The sequence below is a fragment of the Narcine bancroftii genome, chromosome 6 (genome assembly GCF_036971445.1).
Source record: "Narcine bancroftii isolate sNarBan1 chromosome 6, sNarBan1.hap1, whole genome shotgun sequence".
Lineage (NCBI taxonomy): Eukaryota > Metazoa > Chordata > Chondrichthyes > Torpediniformes > Narcinidae > Narcine > Narcine bancroftii.
Genome location: NC_091474.1, coordinates 171,493,206 through 171,517,058, shown reverse-complemented (window position 1 = coordinate 171,517,058; position 23,853 = coordinate 171,493,206). Strand labels below are relative to the sequence as shown.

The window sequence follows — 23,853 nt, the reverse complement described above, 5'->3', positions numbered from 1 at the left end:
CAAGTTGATGCCAATAGAAAATAATAATGTCAATTCTGAACTCAAAATTAAAAATACATACCCAAAACCTTTCAAAGTGCGCAGTAATTACAATTATACTTTTTAAATGTCATCCTCTCCTCCCTGAGTAACATGCTCCATCCCCACCCCCACCCCTTAAATGATTCAAAATAATGAAGCACCTCTTTGATAGTAATGGCTATAGATGAAGTTTAAAAAAAGAGAGGATGAGGTGGGAAGAGGAACACAATTAAATTTGGAAGTCATGATTAGTGACTGTTCCTCCAGTTAATGATATTGAACAAATTGCTCAGATTCCTCCATTATTAGGAGTGCAAAGAAATTAAATTAATGAAATCTGCTCTGAAAGTATGAGATGCAAATTATTTTTTTTCCTGTCAAATAAAACATCCCATGAGGTAACTATTCATTTGCGCAGTCAGTTCCCACCAGACTGTGACTCAGTGGGAAAGGCTCTTATCTAAACCCATTCACTTTCATTGAATTAATAGTACAGCTGCAACCAGTTAAAAGCCCCCTTTCTCCATGGGTTTTCATTCATGTCCTTTCTATGAACAGGACAAGAAGAGGGGAAGAGGAGGAGAGCTAAATAAACCCTATTGCATTCGACGGTGAGATGGACAGAGGTGACATTCAATAGAGATTCAGAGAAACGAACAATGACACAAAGCAACCGACCGGGGTCAAGCACCATATCATCATTATCAACGCAACTTGAAGATAATTCCTCCATGTCCTCACTAATAACATGTTCTTCAGTACATGAAAACATGACAAAACTGAACCAGGGTTAAGCTAGGTCAACTCATCTAATTTCAACCTTGCCAATACTGGACAGAGGCAAATAGCTGAATAAATGCCCAAGCAAATGGGCAAGTTGATGAGCCATACTTTTTCCAGACGCTTATTTTACTGCAGAACCAGCCCTGGCCCATAATTATTGTTAGCATTTGAGTATCATGTTCCCTTTATAGCTTGAAGCAAATCAACTTTTTTTTTAATATAAACCAGCCCCAACAAAACTTAGACTTTTGCAGAGTTGTCATTAAAGTGTGAAATGTTATCATTATGAATAAATGCTCAAAATGAGTGGAGAAACACGACTTCAGAACCCAGGTGCTGTTAAATTACTGTCACCTACTTTGTTCCGAGGTTGAATGATGGCCTTTACATTACATCAGGTACCACCCATGTTTGTAAACAATTAAGCATTCACTATTGGAACAGTGACAAAACACATATATATATATATATATATATATATATATATATATTTATTTATTTATTTATTTAACATATATTAAATATATAAATAAAACAAGGGATGGGATACAAAAAGTCAAAAAATATCCAGATGACAGTCAAAAGTTTGTTCCATATTTACTTAATACATGTAATTAGGTACGATCATCAAACCTTCCCATCCCAATAAATAAATCAAGTTTCAGTCTACATAAACTCAACAATTACAATGGAATACAATTCAATAATAGCCACATCTGGTGACTTTTTCTGCAAGAGCAAAGCCAGTTGTCCTTTAAGATGGGCAATCAAAAATCTAAGCATAAATTTAATTGCAGACTAATGGAATTAACCTGCAATAAATAAAGAACTAAATAACTTTATTTGTTGCTGGAATTCTATCAAAACTTCCAAGTTGATAATGAGAGCATATATAAAAGACATTCAAAAGAGATTAAGAGACTGAGTATTCAGTTTTGAGGATAGAATACTCGCTGAAAATATACAAAAATAAATTTTGTATCAGAATGGCCCTGCTTTGAGACGTGATTGCTCAACTTATCACTGTCTCTGAGAAAGCAGTGGTTCTCAACCCTTTTCTTTCCACTCACTTTAAGTAATCCTTCTGCCATCGGTGTTGTGATTAGTAAGGGATTGCTTATGGTGCTTTGTGAATGGGATGGGAAGGTTGAGAATCACTGCTCTAGTCCCAATTGTTACTGAAATAGTTTGGTTGAGAAAAATTGTCATTGGCCTATTTCCTTTGGAGTTATGAAACCTTGCACATAACAAGTCAATTAGGTACAATTAAAACAGTGGTTTTCAAACTTTCTCTTTCCACCCACATACCACCTTAAACAATCCCTTATTAATGACAGAGCACCTGTGGCATAGGGAATACGTAAAGTGGTATGTGAGTGGAAAGAAAAAGTTAACAACCACTGAGCTAGACATTATTCTATTTTTCATTGATAAACGTCACCTCCTGGGTTTCTGCATCATCTTAACCCAGAAATAAGATGCACTAACAGCCACACTGTTCTATCAACCTGAGCATGCATTCATTTAGCATTTGGTCTGCTGTATATATAATGTGAAAGGAATCTGCAAATTAAGCACTTCTTGTTTGAAGGCTGCACTGAATTAAAGCCTCTCATATTTCATAAACTATATCATTGTACCAAGCAAGTGATAAACTTCTCACCTGCATTACTTGTCAACTCTGAGATGTTTCAAAAATTAAATTTGTTTGTGGCATTTACCAAAAACTTCCTTGAACTGTTCATGAATTAAACTTTAATTTGTTCATATACAAATTGTCCTTGAATAATTACTGTACAGTGAATAACTGTATTAGTATTACAGTGCTCTAAAAGGTGAGAACCATTTCTCATGCCATAAAACTGGTATAAATACAATAGATTATCAGAATTCCATGTCATGTAAAAGAAAATCTACCACAAAATAGATTCAGAATGTCTACAACAAAAAAGATTGAACTTCAAAACCTAATTTCTTGGGTAAAATTTATCATTTCATGGCTGGTATGAGAGCAGCAACAAAAGTTGAAAACATTTAATGCACTGTTCCTGGAGTGGAAACGGTACCCAAGTGGATGGAAGGATATAGGAAAATTTAAAAATTAAAAATTAAAAAAATTAAAAAATTAAAATTTTGAAAAATAAAAAGGATATTGGAAAATAAAAATAAAATAAAGAATACAAATAAAATTAAAAAAAAAGTATAGGAAAATTAAAAATAAATAAATTTAACTCTCATAAGTATGAAGGACTTCAGTACAAAGCTATATAGACATTAACCATATAGAGGTATTCAGTGTCACAGCTTTTAGAACAATGGTTCTCAACCTCCACCAACACCACCTCCCTCCCAACTCAACTACCATCTTAAATAAACCTTTACTAATCACAAAGCATCTATGGTTAGTAAGGGATTATTTAAAGTGGTATGTGAGTTAGAGGGGTGGAACAAATGTTAAGAACCACCATTATAGAGCTATTAGACCGTTTCAAGCAAAGAAAATGCCTGACTATAAAGGCGGAGGTGCTCTGCCCTTACCTTACCTTTCTGAATGCGCCATGGCCAGCACCGAGGCTCTAAATCCAACCCTTCTTGGGGAAGGATAATCGGCAGAGTGCTGCGCTCCACCACCTGGCTTGAATGTATAGCTGCAAGCAGCTGGTTAGGGGCAAACTGATCATGCCATCAGCCCATGACCCATCTCCCCATGCGCCTCTCTCTCTCCATGGCCCCCTCAAGGCAGGGCTGATGGATGGGAGCCGTAGGGGCAGTGGGGGCCCGCAGGAGCTGTCTGGTTGGGGGGGGTGGCCTTTGGGGTTGCTCTCTGCAGCTCAAAACATGGCAGAGCAATGGCTGTCTTTCCTACTCATAATCCCCCATGCAGCTGGAACTGTTGTGAGAAACACAACAGTTCCAGCTGAGTGAGGGATTATGGATAGGGAAGATGGACATTGCTCTGCCACGCATTTATGACAGGTGGCATTACAGCACCAATCGCCCTGCCTCCATCAGATCCGGAGGGCGCTACAAGGTATCGCTCAATATGAATGCAATGCAGGAACAGCCTTTTAGGGCTACTCTATGAAAGGTAAGTTTTAAGTTTTCCCTCCACGCTTGTAGCCAGCCTCCAGGCGGAGGCCTGGAATGAAATGGCCTACTGTCTCACAGCTCCAACAACCCAGGTTTCAACTTCACCAGTGACACTGTCCATTTGGAGTTTTCATCACAGTCATCATCTATCTACAGGAGTTTCTTTCAGATACTCCAATTGTTTCCCATATCCCAAAGTACATTAATTGTAAACTGCCCTGATATTTACATGAATATAAAGGCCTCCGAGGAGATTGATTTGAATGCAGGGAGAATAAATAAGATGTGCTAGATTGGTGTAAATGGGTACTTGATTTTCAGCAGGAACTCAGTAAGCCAAAAGGCCTGTTTCCATGTTGTATAATTCTCTGGTGTATTGTTTCATTTATAACCTATCCAATAGTGATGGTACAGCTATTCTCCCATTCAATTTAATACCGGAAATTAAAGATCAAATCTGCATTTAAGTATTATTTAGTCATGGAATAAATTCACAAAACATGTTATTTCCTGTACATTCAGTTCCTAATAGCATGTCAAGGATAAGTTAAAATCTGAATGTGCATCAAGACACAAAGGGAAGTGTACAAGATTTTGAAGTAGTTCTTAAAGTTGAAAGATTATTGTACTAGTTAATGAATCTTTAAAGAGGAATAGGAGACAGATGGGGTTACGGAACATAAATAAGCAAATTGGTTACCACCAAGAGTAGGAATAAATGGGAGGAGTCACGTGATGGAGTATTGGCCGGTTGGGGAACTCCAGCCCTCTCCGGAAAAGTTTTTTTAAAAAAAACACAGAAAACACAAAGGCACAAACACAAAAATTAAAATAAAGTGAAAGTAAAGGTGGGAAGAAAATGGCAGCGAAGAAAGAAAAGTCGAAAGCAACGGGAAGAAGAGAAGAAGAAAAGACATCGGAAGCAGAAGGTGAAGGCCTTACCTGTCCGAGGAGGCCCGCTGTGGAGAGAGAAGCCCGCTCCCTCAGGTCAGTCGAAGTCCCGAGCTCGGGACTACAAAAATGGCTCGCAGAGCCAAGCAAAAGTGCGCAAGCGCGCAAGACAAAAAAAACACTGACGGGAGGGGGGATCAGCTGAGGAGTCGATCTCCACAGCTGAGAATGACAGCCACAGCACAGCAGCAAGAAGAGAACATAGAAAACAACGAGAACAAGAAAGAAGAGAGTAAAAAGAAATCAAGGAAACAACATATAACCAACCCAGAGGAAGAAGAAGAAGAACACAGAGAAATGGAAGAAGAAGGGAAAGGCAAGACAATGGATATTTTTTTTTTAAAGAATATATGGAATAAAAAAAAATAAAAAATAAAAAATTTAAAAAAAAAGAATATATGGAATCAGTAAAAGAATGGCAATCACAAGAATTTAGTGAAATAAAAAGAAGAATTAAAAGTACAGAAGAAAAAATGAATAGATTAGAGATGGTCATGTCAGATATAGGAAAAAGAGTGGACAAGGTGGAAGAATGAGAAACAGCCATAGAAATGGAAGTAGAGGACTTAAAAGAGAAATTAGAAGAATCGAATAAAAAAAGTTAAAGAGACGCAAGAGCTGTTAGCTCAGAAGATAGATATAATGGAAAATTATAATAGAAGAAATAATATAAAGATAGTGGGCCTTAAGGAAGATGAAGAAGGCAAGAATATGAGAGAATTTATAAAAGATTGGATCCCCAGGGTCCTAGGAAGACCAGAATTACAGGAAGAAATGGAAATAGAAAGGGCACATAGAACATTAGCCCCTAAACCACAGCCACAACAAAAGCCAAGATCCATTTTAGTAAAATTCCTAAGATATACAACAAGAGAAAATATATTGGAGAAAGCAATTAAGAAAATAAGAGAAGAGTAGGAATAAATAGGTCATTTCCACGCAGGCATGCTGTTTCTATGGGGATATTGTACAGACCAGTGCTTGGCCCCTCAACTGATCACAATCTATATCAGTGGTTCTCAACCTTTTACTTTCCACTCACATACCACTTTAAGTATTCCCTATGCTAATAGGTGCTCTGTGATTAGTAAGGGATTGCTTAAGGTGGTGTGTGAATTGAAAGAAAAAGTTTGAAAAACGTTGTTTTAATCGTACCTAATTGACTCATTATGTGCAAGTTTCATAACTCCAAAGGAAATAGGCCAACGACAATTTTTCTCAAGCAAACTATTTCAGTCACAATTGGGACTAGAGCAGTGATTCTCAACCTTCCCATTCCATTCACATACCACCTTAAGGAATCCCTTACTAATCACAGAACACCAATGGCATAGGGATTACTTAAAGTGGTATGTGAGTGGAAAGAAAAAGGTTGAGAACCACTGATCAACATCAATGTTTTGGGTAAGGGGTGCAATTGCAGCATTTCAAAATTTACTGAGGATATAAAATTAAGTGTAATGTAAATAGTGTTAAGGGTGCAAGAAAGTTTTCAGGGAAACAAAACAAGCCCACTAAGTGGCCAACAATCTAGCAGATGGAATACCATATGAAAATGTGAAAATATCCACTTCAATTAAAACAAAACACTGAGTACTTTTTAAAACTGGCAGAGAGATTAGGAACTGTAGCAAAGATTCACCAGAAAAGGATGACTAAAACTGCCATACAAGGACAGATTGAGTAAGCGAGGCCTTTTTTTCCCCCATTAGAATTCAGAAGGAGTTGACCTTGCTGAAATGTTCAGCATTCTTAGGTTCACATTGTAAATGTGAGGAGACTCTTTTCACTGACTAAGGAGTCAGGAATTAAGGGTGACTACCTCAAAATAAGAGGCAAGTGATTTAATCATAAAATTAGGAGAAATTTCTTCACTCTGAGGGTGGTGAATTTTTGGAATGCTCTACTCCAGAGGCCTGTGGAGACTCAAGTCATTAACTGCATTTACTAGCGAGATTGATAGATTCCTGAATATTAAAGGAATCGAGGGACAACACATTTGAGGTAGATGGTCAGCCATGAGATCACTGAATGATGGAAGAGGCCAAATTATCCATTTTTCCTGTTAAAAGTAATAAAAGCCAATGTGATAAATCAAAGTATTTTTCATTAAAATTACTATTAAAATGGAGTCCAGGAAGATATTGAATCAGTCACCGTAGGGGGAACAATAAATTAGAGAAAAGAATCAGGAGATACAATTATACTAGAACATTTACCACTTTATATAACTTTCTCCCTTGCTCTAGATTAACCATAAAACAGCTAAGACCATGTGACATAGGAGCCCATTGAGTCTGCCTCACCATTTAATTATGAGCTAATCCATTTTCCCACTCAGCCCCACTTCCCCGGCCTTCTCCCCATAACGTTTGATGCCCTGGCTAACCAAGAATCTACCAATGACTTGGCCTCCACAATGACCTATGACAACAAATTTCACAGATTTACCACCCTTTGTCCAAAGAAAAGACTCCATATCTCTGCTTTAAATGGATGCCTTTCAATACTGTTGTGCCCTTTTGTCTTAGATTCTCTTACTATGGGAAAGAAACTTTTTACAGAGCAGAAGAGTTGGCAAAATGATTAGCGCAAAGCCTTCACAGCACCCGTGATTGTGGTTGTGGTTCAAATCCTGCGCTGTCTGTAAGCAGTATGTATGTTCTCTCCGAGTTTGCATGGGTTTTCCCTTGGGCCTCTGGTCTCTTCCCATCATTCGAAACGTGTAGGTTAATTGAGTGTAAATTAGGGGCACAGACTCATGGGCCAAAATGGCCTGTTACTGTTCTGTATGTCTAAATTTTAAAAAAAAGATAGACTTTGTCCATGCATTTCAACATTCAAAATGCTTCATTTAGATCCCCCCCCCCCCCCTTCCCCTCCTTCCTCATTCTCCTAAACTCCAAAAACTTCAGGCTAAGAGATGTCAAACACTCCTCATAGGTGAACCCTTTCATTCCTGGAATCATCCACGTGAACCTTCTCTGAACTCTCTCCAATGTCAGCAAATCCTTTCTTAAATATGGAGCCCAAAACTGCCCACAATACTCCACATCTACTCAGTCAACCATCTAAGAATTTTAAATGTTAATTTAATCAACTATCGCATAATCTTTGAAATTCAGACTGTACATTATTTCTACTTAATCGGCCAACTGAGGTATGTAGATTTAATCAAAATGACTTAAAGGAATGCAAAGTTTATTCTGTGCTTGTAATTGCATTTATTAGCAAAAGGAAAGCCTTATCCCTTCATATTCTAGTCCTCTTAAACACAAAACAGAATTTAAAATTCAACACTAAAATGTAAAATGCTGTCTAGAATTACTTTAACAAGCTCTGTGGAGTCCACTTGAAGGAGTTGGCAAGTTTGTCCCTTATCAGGAATTGATAAATTAGCAAAGTTAAATCAGAGGCTATGAAACTATTCCCACTTCATTTCCTTACTTATTTCAGTTAGTTCTTTCTTGTGAAATCTGTAAGCATAACTTGCCAGTTTTTGTCATGTGATTATAATTGGATTTCATTAACTTCAAATGTAACTGACCCTTGTAAACTTGGGTTGTAGATGATAAAATGTAAAATCCTTAATTTACCCATTACAACAATTACAATTGCTTCATTGATTTGAACGCCAGAGCATCAAAAGTTGAAGCAGGAATAGACCACTCACCCGTTTGTGCCTACAGCATAATCCATTAAGAACTTTAAACCCAGGTGCCACTGTTCTTTGCTACCCCATATTCCTTCACTATCCAAAAATCTCTACATCTTGTTTATGGCTAAGTTTTTTTGTCCATTCCTTTGACATTTTGCTTTTCTGATGAGAAACAAGCTACACAAGGAGAAAAAAAATAGTGTGTCCTTCATACAAACCCTAACCTTAAACTTTAGAACAGCATCACTCCCTACTGCACCAATGGGTTTTCCTGTTTTCTATAGCAGGTATCCTTCAGTGTTTGGAGTGTCCAAATTCCAATGGATTCTCACAGTCAATAGGCCTCGTTTAAAGAAGGTTTCAAATCCGTGTTCCTGCGGTTGAAAATACTTTCTGGTGAATAATTCCTATTTTGGCAATGGTTATACCATAATTACATTGAAAATATACGTTTTTCCCGTTTTCTACCAAGAATACGATTGACAACTGGCATTTCCCTTAAAAATTCAATATTAAAGTCTGTTTAAAGACCAGTGATTTCCCCCGATAATCTGAAGAGAACTTGTCAAACAAATTGTCTTTATAATGGTCTGATTAAAGGCAACAGCGATTTTGGCGCAGCTAAAGTGGTCAGTTCGAATAAACATACAAAGCTAATTAGCAGAGAGGTGACAATTGATGGTTTACACTGCTCGAATTCAACGACTCCATCTGCACAACACCCCACCCAAAAGCTCCGTAAAGGCAATGAAAGGGAACTAATGGCAAATGTGAATACATGTTTTGCTGCAATCCTACACAAGATCCTTTTTCTTTACGTTCAATTGGCCCACAGCAGTAGAATCATTCAATTATTATTGATTGAAAACGCAAGACTTTGGATGAAATTTTGGAGATTAATTGGCGCGTTATTTTTTGATTAGGAAGTAATCCGAGGGGATCTTGGTATCTCTGGTATAAAGTCATTCAAAACACGTTTTTCGCGGTTAAGATACGATGTTTCTAGTGATCTCCCAACAACGCTCAGCAATACTTCTAAACACTAGTTTGCAATAACATTACCCTCCCCGGATCAGTGGGAGTTTGTTTATACCATCGCGCCATAACAGAAGAGAAATTAACGTTGACACAAGTAAGGAATCTGCGTATTAAATCGTGCATTTCAGGATCCCAGGGGGAAAAAACTGGCGAATTTTACTAACTTTCTAATTCAGAATGAACAGAACTGATTTTCTTTTGTTAAAATAGTGGTAGTTGATGGTAATTAGCGTTTTTAATAAAACATACGATTTTAAACTCTCACTAATTATCCGCTTTCACAGTTCTAATAAAACAATTTAATGAGTGTTTCTCCAGTGTGTGTTTTCTCACATTAAAACGAAATATTTGCAATAAACAAGAAATTGTAAACAACGTCTTGATATTTGAACGGGGAAGTAAGTAGTCAATTGTCATGTAATGTTCGTCACAATGTTTAGGCTTGTTTAAACCAACAAACGATTACATTCCACTTCGCTCAAAGGCTCAGGGAACTTTCTCAGTTTTTTTTCCCCCCCCGCAATTTATCCATAAAACTTACCACCTCCCTCCTCCCCTTTCAATTCGTGCACGGTTCGTCGTCACCTACCGGAAAAGTCCGAAGAAGTTTTGGCAAAGCTATTCATCCAAACCAGACCCATCACACTAAGGAAAATCCCATCCAAACGCCAGCAACGCGTGTGCGAGTGAACCATCCTTGGATCATTCGACATTTGTTTTGCACGCTCAAGCTCCTTCCTCTCCGCAGTTATTCATTCCGCAAAGTCACATTTCGAGGCTGATATTTCACTCTGGTGTCAGCTCGTCCCATTGTTGAAAAAAACCAGATCGGTGCTGACTGCTGGAGGCGTTTGGAGAAAGTGAGAGACGAACAGCGCAACTCGGGTGAAATTGACAGGCTCCCCACCTGAGACGGCAGCTTCCCGCCAGGTCCTAACGCCCCTCGTATCCCAGCAATTCCGAACAAACAACGAGATTCGTTATTGAATTCGTTTTCTAACTTCTCTTCCACCTTGTTGCAAACGGGATTGAACCCGGCCAAACAAGTGCGCGGTGTTGCACAGTCAACAGGATAAGATGGGCACGGTGAGAGGGGAGTCGCGTGTTGTCACACTGAAAGACTTTTCAAGGTACAGGTATTTCGTGCCATGAAAGCGGGGTGGTGAAGAAGGCGTTTGGCCCGCTTGCCTCCAATGGCCAGGGCGAGGAGTCCCAAAGCTGGGAGGTCCTGTCACAAATGCCCAGGCTTGCCCGCGGCGTATTGTGCGCAATTCTGGCCTTCCTGGTTCCAGGAAAGGGTGCAGAAAATAGTCACCAGAATGTTATCAAGACTGGTTGGATTGAATTACAAAGAAAGGCTGCATTACCAACCGTACGGCACAAAAACAGGCCTTTCAGCCCACGTCTGCACTAATATTGATGCCAAATTCAACTAAAATTCTGCCACTTGCACAGATACATTTCCCGAGCTGCCTGGAAACCTCTTAAACCCCTTCTACCACTGCCCCTTGCAGCCTGTTTTAGCAAACTATCACTTGCTGTATGATAAAACTTGCCCGCGCATCTTTCCAACCTGACCTTAAAGGCATGTGGTCTAGTAGGAGACATTTGACTCTGGGACAAAGATTCTGACTGTCTACTCTATCATAGCCGCTCATGATTCTATAAATGTCAATCAGGTCTCCAGAGACAGCATAAGTTTGTCCAACCTCTCCTTCTAGCTTCGCACTGTCATGACAGCATCCTTGCAAATCTTTTCTGTTCCATTCTCAAAGGCTCCACATCTTTCCTGCAATGGAATGACCTGAATTGCACACAGTATTCCAAGTGTAGCCTAAGCAAAATTATGTACAATTAAGAAATAACTCCCTTATTCTTCTACACAATGCCATGACCAATAAAGGCAGGCATACCATTTGCCATCATTACCATCCAATATACTTTCATGGCCAATTTCACGGACCTATGGACCTGGACACCATGTTCTTTTACATCAATGTTGTTAAGAATTCCTCCATTAACTGTATATTTTCCCATGGGCGTAGCCAGGTTTTAACGTTAGGGGCAGTGGGGACATGCACACACACATTCCCTTGATCTGTCTACCAGGCATTAAGATCCTAATGTACCTCCACATTCTAAACCCTCTTTATCTTCTGTACTTTTTGTACTCACCTGTGCTGGTCATTCTGTCATTTACACTGATGGAGATGGGGGTGGGGGTGGGGTGGGGAGGAAGATGCTCATGGGGATTGGTCATTCCTGCTGCACCCCTCCTCTAGTACTTTCCCCTTATACCTGACCTCCCAAAACACCTCATACTTATCCAGATTAGACTCTATTTGCCATTTCTATGCCCCTGTCCTTATACTGTGGTATTCTTTGAAAAGCCTCTATACCATCCACAACTCCACTAATCTTTGTGTCATCTGCAAAGTTACTAACACATCCACTTACTTTTCATCTATGTCATTTACATCTATCATAGATGGCAGTGGTCTTTACACCAATCCCTGCAGAACACAACTGGTCATAGACCTCCAGACAGATAACACCCTTCCACCACTATCCTCCATCTTCTATGAGCAAGTCATTTCTGAATCAAAGCTATCCATTCACCATGGATTCCATGGCATCTTTACCTTCTGTATTAGACTACTATTAGTGACTATCAAATGCTTTACTAATATCCATGTAGACAACATCTTCCACCCCAACCTATTGTGACAGAGTATATAGATATGTTTTTGGGAGATAAATTGGGAAAAGTTTGTTAGAGTAGGTTACATATAAACACTTTAAAGCAGATCTTATTTAAAACACTGGAGCTCTGCCCCATGCTAGACATATCGGGGCCTTGCAGCTTTTGCAAGAGCTTTGAAGGGTGCTCAAGAGACTTCACTAATGGATTGTTGTTTACAAAAGGCAACAGATGAAAGATTATGTCAGAGCTGCTTCTGAGTGGAAGAGAGCTTACTGTTCTAAGAGGGTCATGTGGTTTTACAAGCAGAGAAAGTCAAAGAGGCTTTCTCTCAGAGAGAGAGAGAGAGAAACAGACAGACAGAGATCACTGTATAGTGTTACAGCTAGCAGAAGCAGCTGGGACTGGAACAGGACAAGCTGGCAAGCTTGTGGAAAAACCCATTTGGAAGACGGGTTGTGACTGCTTAGTTCAACCTGGTTAAAGGCCTTGTGATTCATGCAAGAGGAGAGGACTGGCAGTCTAATGTTTCACTTGGAATAAGTGAAACAAAAAGGAACTCTGTGGTGACCTGAAAGAAAGAGGTTATCATCTGGAGAACCCTGAAGAGGCAAATTTCATCATCAAGACACTGAAGTGACTGATGGAAGTAAATGTACACCAAATCTCTCTCTGAAAACCAACAAGAACTTTCCTGAGCAGTAACCATTTACCTTTCAAGCACCATAGCCTAGTGAACTTCATAAATGTTAAATTCTGTGCACATTATAAGAATTGCCTGCAACCCGTGAACTTGGAGGAATGAGAAGTGAGATTGGACTGTGAACCAAAGAAATTTACTGAACTTACACACACATTACATATACGTGTGCTTAGAATTAGAAGGAGGTTAAGTTAGGTTAAGTAAGTCAATAGAGATAAGTTAAAGTTTGATTCTATTTTCATGTTTAAATATAATTAAAAGCAACTTTTGTTTAAATAACCATTTGTCTTGGTAAATATCTATTGCTGCTGGGTTTTGTGGTCATCTAGGCTCGTACACTATCAATCACCTTTGTCATCTCAAAATAAACAATCAAATTTGTAAAACATAATTTACCCCATACAAAGTCATGCAGTCTGTCCTTAATATGTCCATGCCTTTACAAATGTGCATAAATCCTATCTCTAATAGCTTCCCCACCACAGATGGAGACTCAACAATTTATAATTACCTAGGTTATACCTATTTTCCTTCTTGAGCAAATGTCAAACACATGGCTACTATCCAGTCCTCTGGTATTTCACCAGTCGCTAATAAGGACAAAAAATCTTCATCATTGCCACAGCAATAGCCTCACTTGCCTCTTTCAATAACCTAAGATATATCCCACCAGGTCCCCAAAATTTAGCCACATAATGCTCTTCAAAAGACCCAGCACCACATTTTTCCAGATCTCAAAATGTCTCAACATGTTAGCATTCTCCATACTCCCATCACTGTCCCTGTGTCCTTTCCTTGATGAATGTCCTTCTCAATTAGTACCTCACTCATTTCCTCTTACTCCAAGCATTAATTCCATATTTTGTCCTTGAGTGGTCCTATCCTCTCCCTAGTTATCTTGGGCTTTTCTCCCTGGAGCATAGGAAGCTAAGGCTGTACCTCACAAAGGTTTATAAAATCATGAGGGACATAGATAAGGTTAAGCATTGTCTTTTCTCCAGGGTAGGAAAATCTAAAACTAGACTCCATGGATTAAGATGAGAGGGGAAAGATTTAAAAGAGACCTTATTCACATGAAGGTGGTGGCTCTGAAAACGGCGGTGCAGACCTGTCTGCAGCGACTACTCCAGATCATGGTTGCTGAAAGAACTTGGATGTTTGGGACCATGAACAACTTTTAATCAGATGAAATTGGACATTGGATTGCAGGGAGTGGTGTGGTGCAAATGGAACACACAGAACGGAAGCAAATCCAAGCAGATGCTGTAGAGTTGTGGAACTCATCTGATAAAAATATGGAGCTTCAGACATGGCCCAGAAGAGGAGGCCGAGCTGCCCACATCGTTGGAGGCCGGCAGTTCTTTGGCTATTCGGAGTGTTGTCAGAGGTGATTATTGTCAGTGGAGTTGGAGACAGAATTCAGTGCAATGAGTGCTGTGGAGCTGTGCCAGGCTCAAAGGTCAGGAGAGACATGCCTAGGCCTCATGGATAAATGGAGGCTGCCACATCTGGGCCTCATGGGAGGGACAGTGCCAGAGGGCTCTGGCCTTGTGAACTTATGACTGGGTGGTAATTGGGTTCCCTACTGCTGGTGAACTTATCATCTGTGGAGGGGTCAGTAGCCCAACCTGTTGAAGACTGCACGAACAGAGCCTGTAGCAGCTCCTCAGGCTCAGGGAACGTTCTTCTTCACCCAAAAGTGGCGGGCAGTTTATAACATCTAGCTGTAACCTGTCTCCTTGTACCATTGTCTGGTTTCTGAAAATTGCTTGTACGGTTCATTGTAATGTTTTTTTGTACCAGGTCAGGGGAGCACTATATTGGTTTTAATGATGTATGGTGTTAATTGCGATAAATAAATGATACCTGACCTGATATTGATATATGAAACAAGCTGCCAAGGTAAGTGGTAGAGGCAGGAACAAGCATAACATTTGAAAGACACTAAGACAGGTACATGAATAGAAATGATTTAGATGGATGTGGACTGAACACAGGTAAATGAGCGTAGCTTGATCAGCATGGAAAAACTGGGTTGAAAGGCCTGTTTTCATGCTGTCAAATCTGTGACTCTATATTCTAACTTTTTGTCAGTTTCTTATCCATGGTTTTACCAATCTATTTTCACTAAAAAAAAATGCATTAATTTGGTTTTCAGCACGTATTCACTTTCTGTAACTGATTCATATATCATATGAAATTATCCATCAATAATTCCCAGTTTTCCTTCAAATATATCACTCCAAGTGTACCATCATTCCTCTGCTTGATAATTTACATTGATCCAGTTCATACATACCTAAAATTTGAAAAAGATCTTGTGTTGAAATAACTCCATGGACTCACTCAATCTCCATTCTCTTCTCCAACCTAACATTCTTTTTTAAAAACCGTATTCTTTAATTTTGTGCACAATTGTTTTGGCTTTTTGAAGATGATTTTTTTTTTAGAATTGCAAGCCTGCAATGTTATTTCCAAACATGTGCATGTTCACTCATGAATTGGTACAATTTTCTGTTTATACTAGTAGGCTATATATAGACTTTGTAAATTCAACCTGTGCAGGAAGAATGTTATATCACAGAAATGATTCAGGGTTGCAGTATGGAATGCATAATTTCCAGTGCTGTGGAATCTAGCTGGTTGTGGGAATGAATGGATAACATTCTCAAACACCAAATGGTTACATATATGTGAATGGACTCTGATAGGCCAGTCTGAATGTTCTCCAACAGTTAGTAATGATATGCATCTTTGGTAGCCCTGAACAAAATCACAAATTATATTCTCTGTGATTATAAATGTAAAGTAGTATCCTTCATCTGTTTTGACAAATCTATAATTATATATCTGATTCTCTTCCAAAATGTCTTCCCCATTGGGCAAGTCACTGGAAAGGCCTCTCTTTACCTTCACCAACCAGCTACAGCAATAGCTTCTCCGATTGCTGGTGGTATGTCATCTTCTTATTTTAGATGCTGATTCTTGATGACATAATCTATATCTGGAAGCTGACGACTCCCAGATCTCTTGCTATTTAGCATTTTTTTTCTTGTCTACTCTAATCTTTTTCTGATCACATTCCTGAGTTTAGATAGAAGATTGCATTAATAGAAATTATAGAAATTATAGTACTCCACTGTAATTCCCGTTCTCAACTCTGCCACAAGCAGAGCTCTTCTAAAACTTTACTATCTGTATCCTTACTCCATGAACCATGTTGAGAAATACTGTGCTAACTCACTTTAAATATAATTCAGCCATCATTCCTGTGCTTTCTAAACCACACTGATCCCAGTTCATCTATACCTAAAAAAAAGGAGGTTAGAAGTGTGAAACCTGAGAAAGTTAACTGCCGCTGTTGGATTTCAGCTGGGTGCAGACAATCAGTTTGGTCGGTCCCTCATATCTGGAAAAGGTGCACATGTGAGTAGATACCCTGGGTGGTAATTCCAGACCTTGGGCAAGATGAAGAAGATCTGATGCCTTGTGTCCTAAAGGATTTTTCAGAATCATCATTAGACAAACATTTTGCAAAGGAACGAAGGAAATTGTACAACAATATGCTTGGTCAAATAAATATGTTTTAAGGATTATGGGATTTACCCCATCTCCTTTTGAACTTCTGCCTTTCACTGTGCACCAATCCTTTTGTGAGATGGTGAGAGTTAGCCCCTGATGATCATGTTGTTTGTTGGATGACCTTTGTATGATTCTTGCAGTCAGATTGATTCCCAAACTGAATATACCAGATGGAAAGGCAAATGGAAAAGGCAACAATATTTCACTCCTTTAAATATTCTAAAACATAAAAATAATGAAGGGATATGACCTGCAAATGGCACTGGTGTTGTATGAAATGACCACTGTCGAAAATAATGACTAATGATGTGTTTCATTCTAGCCCCAAGCTTCACTTTTGGATATTTAATGATAAAGAATCATTTGAATGATGCTAGTGAAAATCAGGAACCTGATTTTCATGGAATAAAGAAATTGGTTTGAAAATAGAATAATAAAGTTGGATCTGGTTCAAAACTATTTTCAGTTGATTGCACACCACCAGAGCTTTAGGACTGATTGATATTTTCTTTAAATTAGAATTAAAGCAAGTGTATAAACCAGTGGTTCTCAACCTTTACTTTCCACTTACATACCACTTTAAATATTCCCTATGCCATAGGTACTCTGTGATTAGTAAGGGATTGTATAAGGTGGTATGTGGGTGGAAAGAGAAAAAGTTTGAAAACCACTGTTTTAATCGTACCTCATTGACTCGTTATGTGGATGGTTTCATTACTCCAAAGGAAATGGGCCAATGACAATTTTTCTCAATCAAAATATTTCAGTAACATTTGGGTCTAGAGCAGTATTTCTCAACCTTCCCTTCCCACTCACATACCACCTTAAGCAATCCCTTACTAATCAAAGAGCACCAATGGCCGAGGGATTACTTAAAGTGGTATGTAAGTGGGAAGAAAAAGGTTGAGAACCATTGGATGCTTTCAAATTTCATTTGCATTAATAACATTTTGGTCCTATTCCATCTAGAGATTTATTTCCAAGGAAATGAAAGAAAACAAACCTAAATTGTACCCCTTGCCATTTGATTGTTTTTCTGATTCATGGAAAAGGCCAGCAGAGCCAGCAGGGTAACTTTTCCCATCTTCCCAACCCCACCCTCACCTAACCATTGATACTTAGATTGATGGGCCCCTCACAACTACAAAATGAACATATACTGAGAATCCAGAATAAAATCTGTAATTCCCAATGTTATGGGGTCCAGAGGACCCCAAAAACCAGCAACAATAGATATGTACTGCAACACAGGGTTATTTAAACAAAATTAGTTTTTTAATTATATTTGAACAAGAAAACAGAATTAAACTTTAACTTATTACTTAACCTACTTACTTAATCTACCTAACCCACTTAATCCCCCCTCTAATACTAAGCGCAGGTGTGTGTAATGTATATTTAAAATTAGAAAAGTTCTTTGGATCACAGTCTAATCTCACTGGTTGCAGACAATTCTTGTACTGTGCACAGAAATTGGCATTAACAAAGTTCACCAGCCTTTGGTGCTTAACAGGCAAATGGTTACCACTCAGGAGGTTTCTTGTTGGTTTTCAGAGAGAGATTCCTTTTCCAGGACATCCGCAACTGATTCCTTCTCAATCAGCCTTGCTGGTGAAACTTGCCCCTTTCAGGGTTCTCCAGATGATCCTCTTTCTTTTAGGTGACCTTTCAGACCACCAGTATTCTCCTTTGACCAGGCAGCCTTCCAAAGTTTGCCAGCTTGTCCCTCTGGAACTGATTTCTGTGAATCTTTTTCTCTCACTCCCTCCATTATAAAGATGGCAATATCATACTTGCAAGGATATGGGATAAACCTGAAGAAAGGAGTATTCAAAAACATACTTCTCATCTGAAATAACTGCCGTTTACCAACATTTCCATCAACTTTTCCCAGCTTCTACCACTTAGTTATATACTTACAGCAGCCAACTAAATTACCAACTAGCATGTATTTGGGATATAGGAGGAAACTAGAGCACCCAGAGAAAACACATATGGTCTCAGGGAGAGTGTTTAAACTCCACACAGACATCATCAGAGGTCAAGAAGAACAAAAAGAGAATTTCTGTAAATGATGGTCAGCATAAATCTAGTGAGCCAAAGGATCCATTTCCTCCTAATTCTGCTCCTAGCATAATGGGTCTTTGGGAGTATTGAGGAATAGAGAAACCTTGAGGGAGACATCATAGATTCTTAAGGATGGCAACACTAGTTAGGAAGGCACATTATAGTGTTCTTCATTAATCAAGGCACCAAGGTTATGCTGTAACTTTATAAGACCTTGGTCAGACCTCAATTGGATTACTAGATGCAGTTCTGGTCACTTTGCTGATGGAAGAATTTGATAGCACTAGAGAGGATGCAGACAAGATTCACCAGGATATTTCCTGGATTGGAACAATTCAGTTATGAGTAGAGTCTGAATAAGCTCAGTCTGATTTGCTGAGAGTTGTGGAAGTTGAGAACAGAATAAGTGGGGTATGGAAAATTTTAAGAAGTATAAATAGAATAGACTGCTGGAAACCATTTGTCAAATAAAAGATAGATAAAACTGGAAGCCACAGATTTAAGGTAAGGGAGAAGGGATATGAAAGGTACTTTCACAACCCAGAGAATAGTGAGTACCTGGAATTCAATGCCTGAGAGAGGAGTTGAGGCTGTGTTAATAACAGCATTTAAGAAGCGTCTGGGTAAGGTATAGAAGCTTGTGAATCAAGTGCTGGTTAATATGGAAGGATGCCCACTGATAAGCCTGGACATGGAGTCAAATTGGGCCTATTTTCATTCAGTGACAGAGCTGTGGGGAGCATTGCTGGAGAAGGACATTGTGCTGTCCCTTTCGTAGCACACTCATAACAGCTCAATGGTCAATCAATATCCAGTAGACAGAGTGGTGAAGAAGGCATATGGCATGCAAGGTACAAGTACAGGAGTTCTTAAGACATGTTACAGTTATGCAAAACACGGTTAAGGCCACACTTGGAATATTGTTTTAGTTTTGGTTGCTATATTACAGGAAAATGTGATTAAGCTAGATAGAGTGCAGAAAAATTCAAAAGGAAATCGCTTGGATTGGAGCCTTGAGGTATAAGGAGAGATTGGATTGGTTGGGTTTGTTTTCCCCAGATCATAGGAGGGTGAAAGGTAACATAACAGAGGTATATAAACATATGAAAGGAAATAGATGGGGTTGATAGCCAGAGTCTGTTTTCCATGATGGGGATCTCTGAAAAAAAAAGGCATAGCTTTAGTGTCAGAGGCAGGAGAATGTTTTAAGGGGAATCTGAGGGTAAATATTTTCACAGAGTCATTAGTATCTGGAATGTGATGCCAGAGGAGATGATAGAAGCAGGAATAGTAACAATATTTAAGAGGCAACTGGACAAAAACTTCAATAGAGGGATATATAATTAATCCAGGCAAGTGGGATTATTATAGTGAGGCATGCTGGTTGGCATGGACAAAATGGGAAGGTGGTCTTGTTTCTATGTTGTACAACTCTGTGACTCTATCCCCACTGATTATTGGCAAACTCTGGCCCATGACTGCGTAGAGAAAAGCAGGATCACTTGAGATAGTGTTGAGGATCTTGGGTCATACACTCAGAGCACTCAGAGGCTCTGGGTGAACAGTGAAAGTGGTGCAGCTCTCACAAGTTGACCATCCATCTGCCAACATTTTTTCATATCTTGATGAAGAGTTCAAGTCCAAAACCTTAGTTATGTATCATTAACTTTGTTACATAAAGTACACTGTTTGACCGACATTGTGTTTTTACTTCAACCACAGTGTCGACAGAATTTCATGTTTTACTACAAAAAAATTGAGAATGGCTAATGTACACTATCATTGTATTTTTTTTGAAATGAAGTACTTGTTCAGGTGTAGCAAGCAAAAAGTTTGGTGCATATGTATATTGCACATATTATTATCATTGTACATAATCATTATTATCATATGACTTGCTGTATTGTAGATGCATTGCCTAAGATCAAGCACAGATGATGCATTTAGTTATATTATCCAAATTAACCTGGTTTGGATAAAGTACTTAACCAGCATGGCAAGCTCAACCCTAAACTAAATGCTTAAACAGAATATGAATCTAAAGCTCATGCTGACATTGAGAGGAGAATCCCATGGCTCGGATCAGGTAACAAAACTAAAATTCCTAAGGACAAACCATCAAAACCAGGTTTTTTTTTTCACTTTCTCCAAGACAGCAAAGGATGGAGTGCCCTCTGGTGCAAGTTCTGCACAACAACACTGTTTTAATTTAAGTTCTTGGTTTTGAGAACTTCAAGAACTGCATGTTCATATTTTTCTGTTTTTGCTAATGTTCAAAGTCTTTCAAGGCAATAATCTTCATTTTCAATCCACAAATTGTCAATTTCGGGAGTAGATCTTTTATTATGAATTTTAAATTTTACGACACTAAATTTAATATTTAAAGGTTGACAAATTGGCAGGAGGGATTTTGGGGCTATTTGTGAACTGTACAGATCTTTCAATTATTCTGTATAATTATTAACATTGCAGTAGAAAGGTGTATGATCCAGTGATCATTTGGGAGATCAGAGGTGGAGGGGGTAAGCAACTTTAAATTTCTGGGGATCACTATCTTGGAGGACCTTTCCTGGACCCATCATATTAATGCTTTCATGAAGAAAGTACATCAGCATCTCTACTTTGTCAGGAGTTTGTGGAGGTTCGGTAAGAAAGGTTTACAGATGCGTTGTGTAAAGTGTGCTGATTGGCTGCATCACAGCCTGGTATGGGGGTGCCAATACATTTCAGCAAAAAGCCCTGAAAAAGGTAACCCAGTAGATCACAGACAAAACACTGCCTGACCATTGAGAACATCTACATGGAATGTTGGAGAGCTAAGCAAGCATCAAGGATCCACACCACTCAGGACATACTGTGTTCTTGCTCCTGCCAGGAATCAGGTAGAGGTGCCATAGGACTCGTATCTCCACATTCAGGTATAATTGTTGCCCCTCATCTATCAGACTCCTGAACAACAGACTAATTCAGAGACTTATTTAAAGACTCTTACTTTGCTCAGTATTTATATATCAGTATCACAGTCAGTTTGTTTACATTTCTTTCTTTTGTTTATATTTCATTCTTTAGTTTACAGTTACTGGTAATCAGAAATTCTGCCTAGCCTGCAGGAAAAAGAATTTAAGGTTGTATGTGATGTCATGCGTGTACTCTGTCAATAAATTTGAACTTTTACTATACAGTAAATGTAGACAAAGTAAATAGCAGACTATTAGTAATAGTGCCATGCTAAAATAATCCAAGTTGGAAGGTTGTATGATTCTGAGGGATTTGTAGATTTAAATCTATTTTCAAAATTGATTCAAAATGGGTTAAATTTATTTTCAGTGTACCATGTTGAAAACAATTAATGCTGATCCTTATATTCTGCATTTGTCTCTGGGTTCTATTGGTAAGGTGGTCAACAATAGTCCTCTGGGACTATCATCTGAAGGGCCAAGCAATGCAGCTCCAATTTACCTATTTACCCAAAAACCAGGAATGTCAGATATTATGTGAATCAATTCCATGCACCTTTTTGTTTAATCTGTTCTGCCTCCTGCCATGCAGCTAATTCTTTTTCTTTAATCTTGCTATGTTCACTTATTTTCAATTGCTTGTAACTCTTTAGGGACTGCTGGTGCAATGGATAGTCTACGCACTGCTCCTTCAGTGAATTTCAATGAAAAGTGCAATCTGGACTAGAAGTTCATTCTTTTCACAGTGTATATATTTTGACTCTGTTATGGAATGTTAATAAAATATATCTTAAAAGGGTAAGATTGTGAGGCTTCGTTGTTAGGCCACATTTCACAAACATCTCATTTGTCATGCAAGAGTTTGTATCTACAGTTGGCTTTGCAAAGCAAAAGGCCCTTTCATGCCAGGTTTCCACCTGGAGGCTGGCTCAAAGCACGGAGGGAAAACATAAAACTTTCCTTTCATGGAGCAGCTCTAAATGGCTGCTCCTGCGCTGCATTCATGTTGAGCAGTGCCTCATAGGGCCCTCCGGAGCCGAGATGACCAGTGCTGTAGTGCCACCCGTCATAAATATGTAGCTCTGTGTTTCCCATAACAGTTCCAGCTGCATGGGGGATTATGGGTAGGGAAGACAGCCACTGCTCTGCTGCTTTTTGAGATGCAGAGAGCAGCCCCAAAGGCCAATGCAGCCCAGAGAGGCTGTCATAGCCCATACCCAGCTGCCCCCTGTCGGTCTCTGCCCCAATGGCCCCCGCTGGCCGCCCTTGCCCCGACGACCACCCCTGCCCGATGGCCCCCGCTGGCTGCCCCTGCCTTGAGGGGGTCATAGAGGGAGAGTGGTGAGATGGGTTGCGGGCTGATGGCATCATCAGCCCACCCCTAACCAGCAGCTTGCAGTGACTGCATATTCATGTGAGGCGGTGGAGTGCTGCGCTCCATCGATTATCCTTCCCCAAGAGGGATTGCAGTCGGCGCCTTAGAGCTGGCTATGGCACATTCAAGAAGGTAAGTCTCCCGACGCAAGCGCAGAGAACCTCTGTCTTTACAGTTAGGCATTTTCTTTTCATGAAAGGGCCTAAAGGAACTGATTTTGAGAGTTTCACAAGTAGGTGTCAATAGACCGGCATGTTTGAACAATGTCCAGGCTCCAGAACTGAGAAATTGCTGTTATTCTAATTGAAGTTTGTAGTCCTAAGAGGAGCCATGTGGTTTTGCAAATTGAGAGAAAACATCCATTGTTTGGGAGCACAGCAGTTTGGGTTGAAGGCTGCAAGTTGGCAGATCTATTGCAAGACCCCATTTCAAGATGGGTTTTGAGTTCTGAGTTAGCCTATTCTAAATCTCTGTAGTCAATTGTGTTTTACCAGGAATAGGAGAAAAAGAAGAAATCCTTGTGGTAACCTGGAAGAAGAGGTTAAAACCCAACAGGGACCAAGTTTCTTTGGTAAGAACCTTCAGTTGCTGATGGAAGGAGATCAGTTTGTGCGTCCAACGAACATCTCTCTGAAACCAACAAAGATCTTCCTAAGCGGTAACAATTTAAGTTAAAGCATCAAAGCCTGGTGAATATAATATCTGTTCAATTCTGTGCACAGTATGGAAGATTGCCTGATACGAGTGAACTTGGAGAAGTGAAAAGTGAATGACAGGACAGTGAAACGAAGAACTTTCCTGAACATATAAACATTACGTACACCTGCACTTAGAATTCGAGAGGAGGGGGGGTTGATTTAGGTTAAGTTACTAGTAATAAGTTAAGTGTTGGTCTTATTATTATGCATTAAGAAAATAAAACCAATT

At 39.2% G+C, this 23,853-nt stretch overlaps 1 protein-coding gene across 1 annotated transcript in view; it reads right to left on the bottom strand.

Moving 5' to 3' along the window:
• Window positions 1-10,551, bottom strand: part of LOC138736749 (protein eva-1 homolog C) — a 336,320-nt gene extending 325,769 nt beyond the window's left edge. The window contains exon 1 of the mRNA XM_069886753.1: window positions 10,131-10,551. Coding sequence (XP_069742854.1) covers window positions 10,131-10,254 — 124 coding nt within the window. The 5' untranslated portion in view covers window positions 10,255-10,551. The remainder of the gene's footprint in view (window positions 1-10,130) is intronic.
• Between the last annotated feature and the right edge of the window lie 13,302 nt (window positions 10,552-23,853).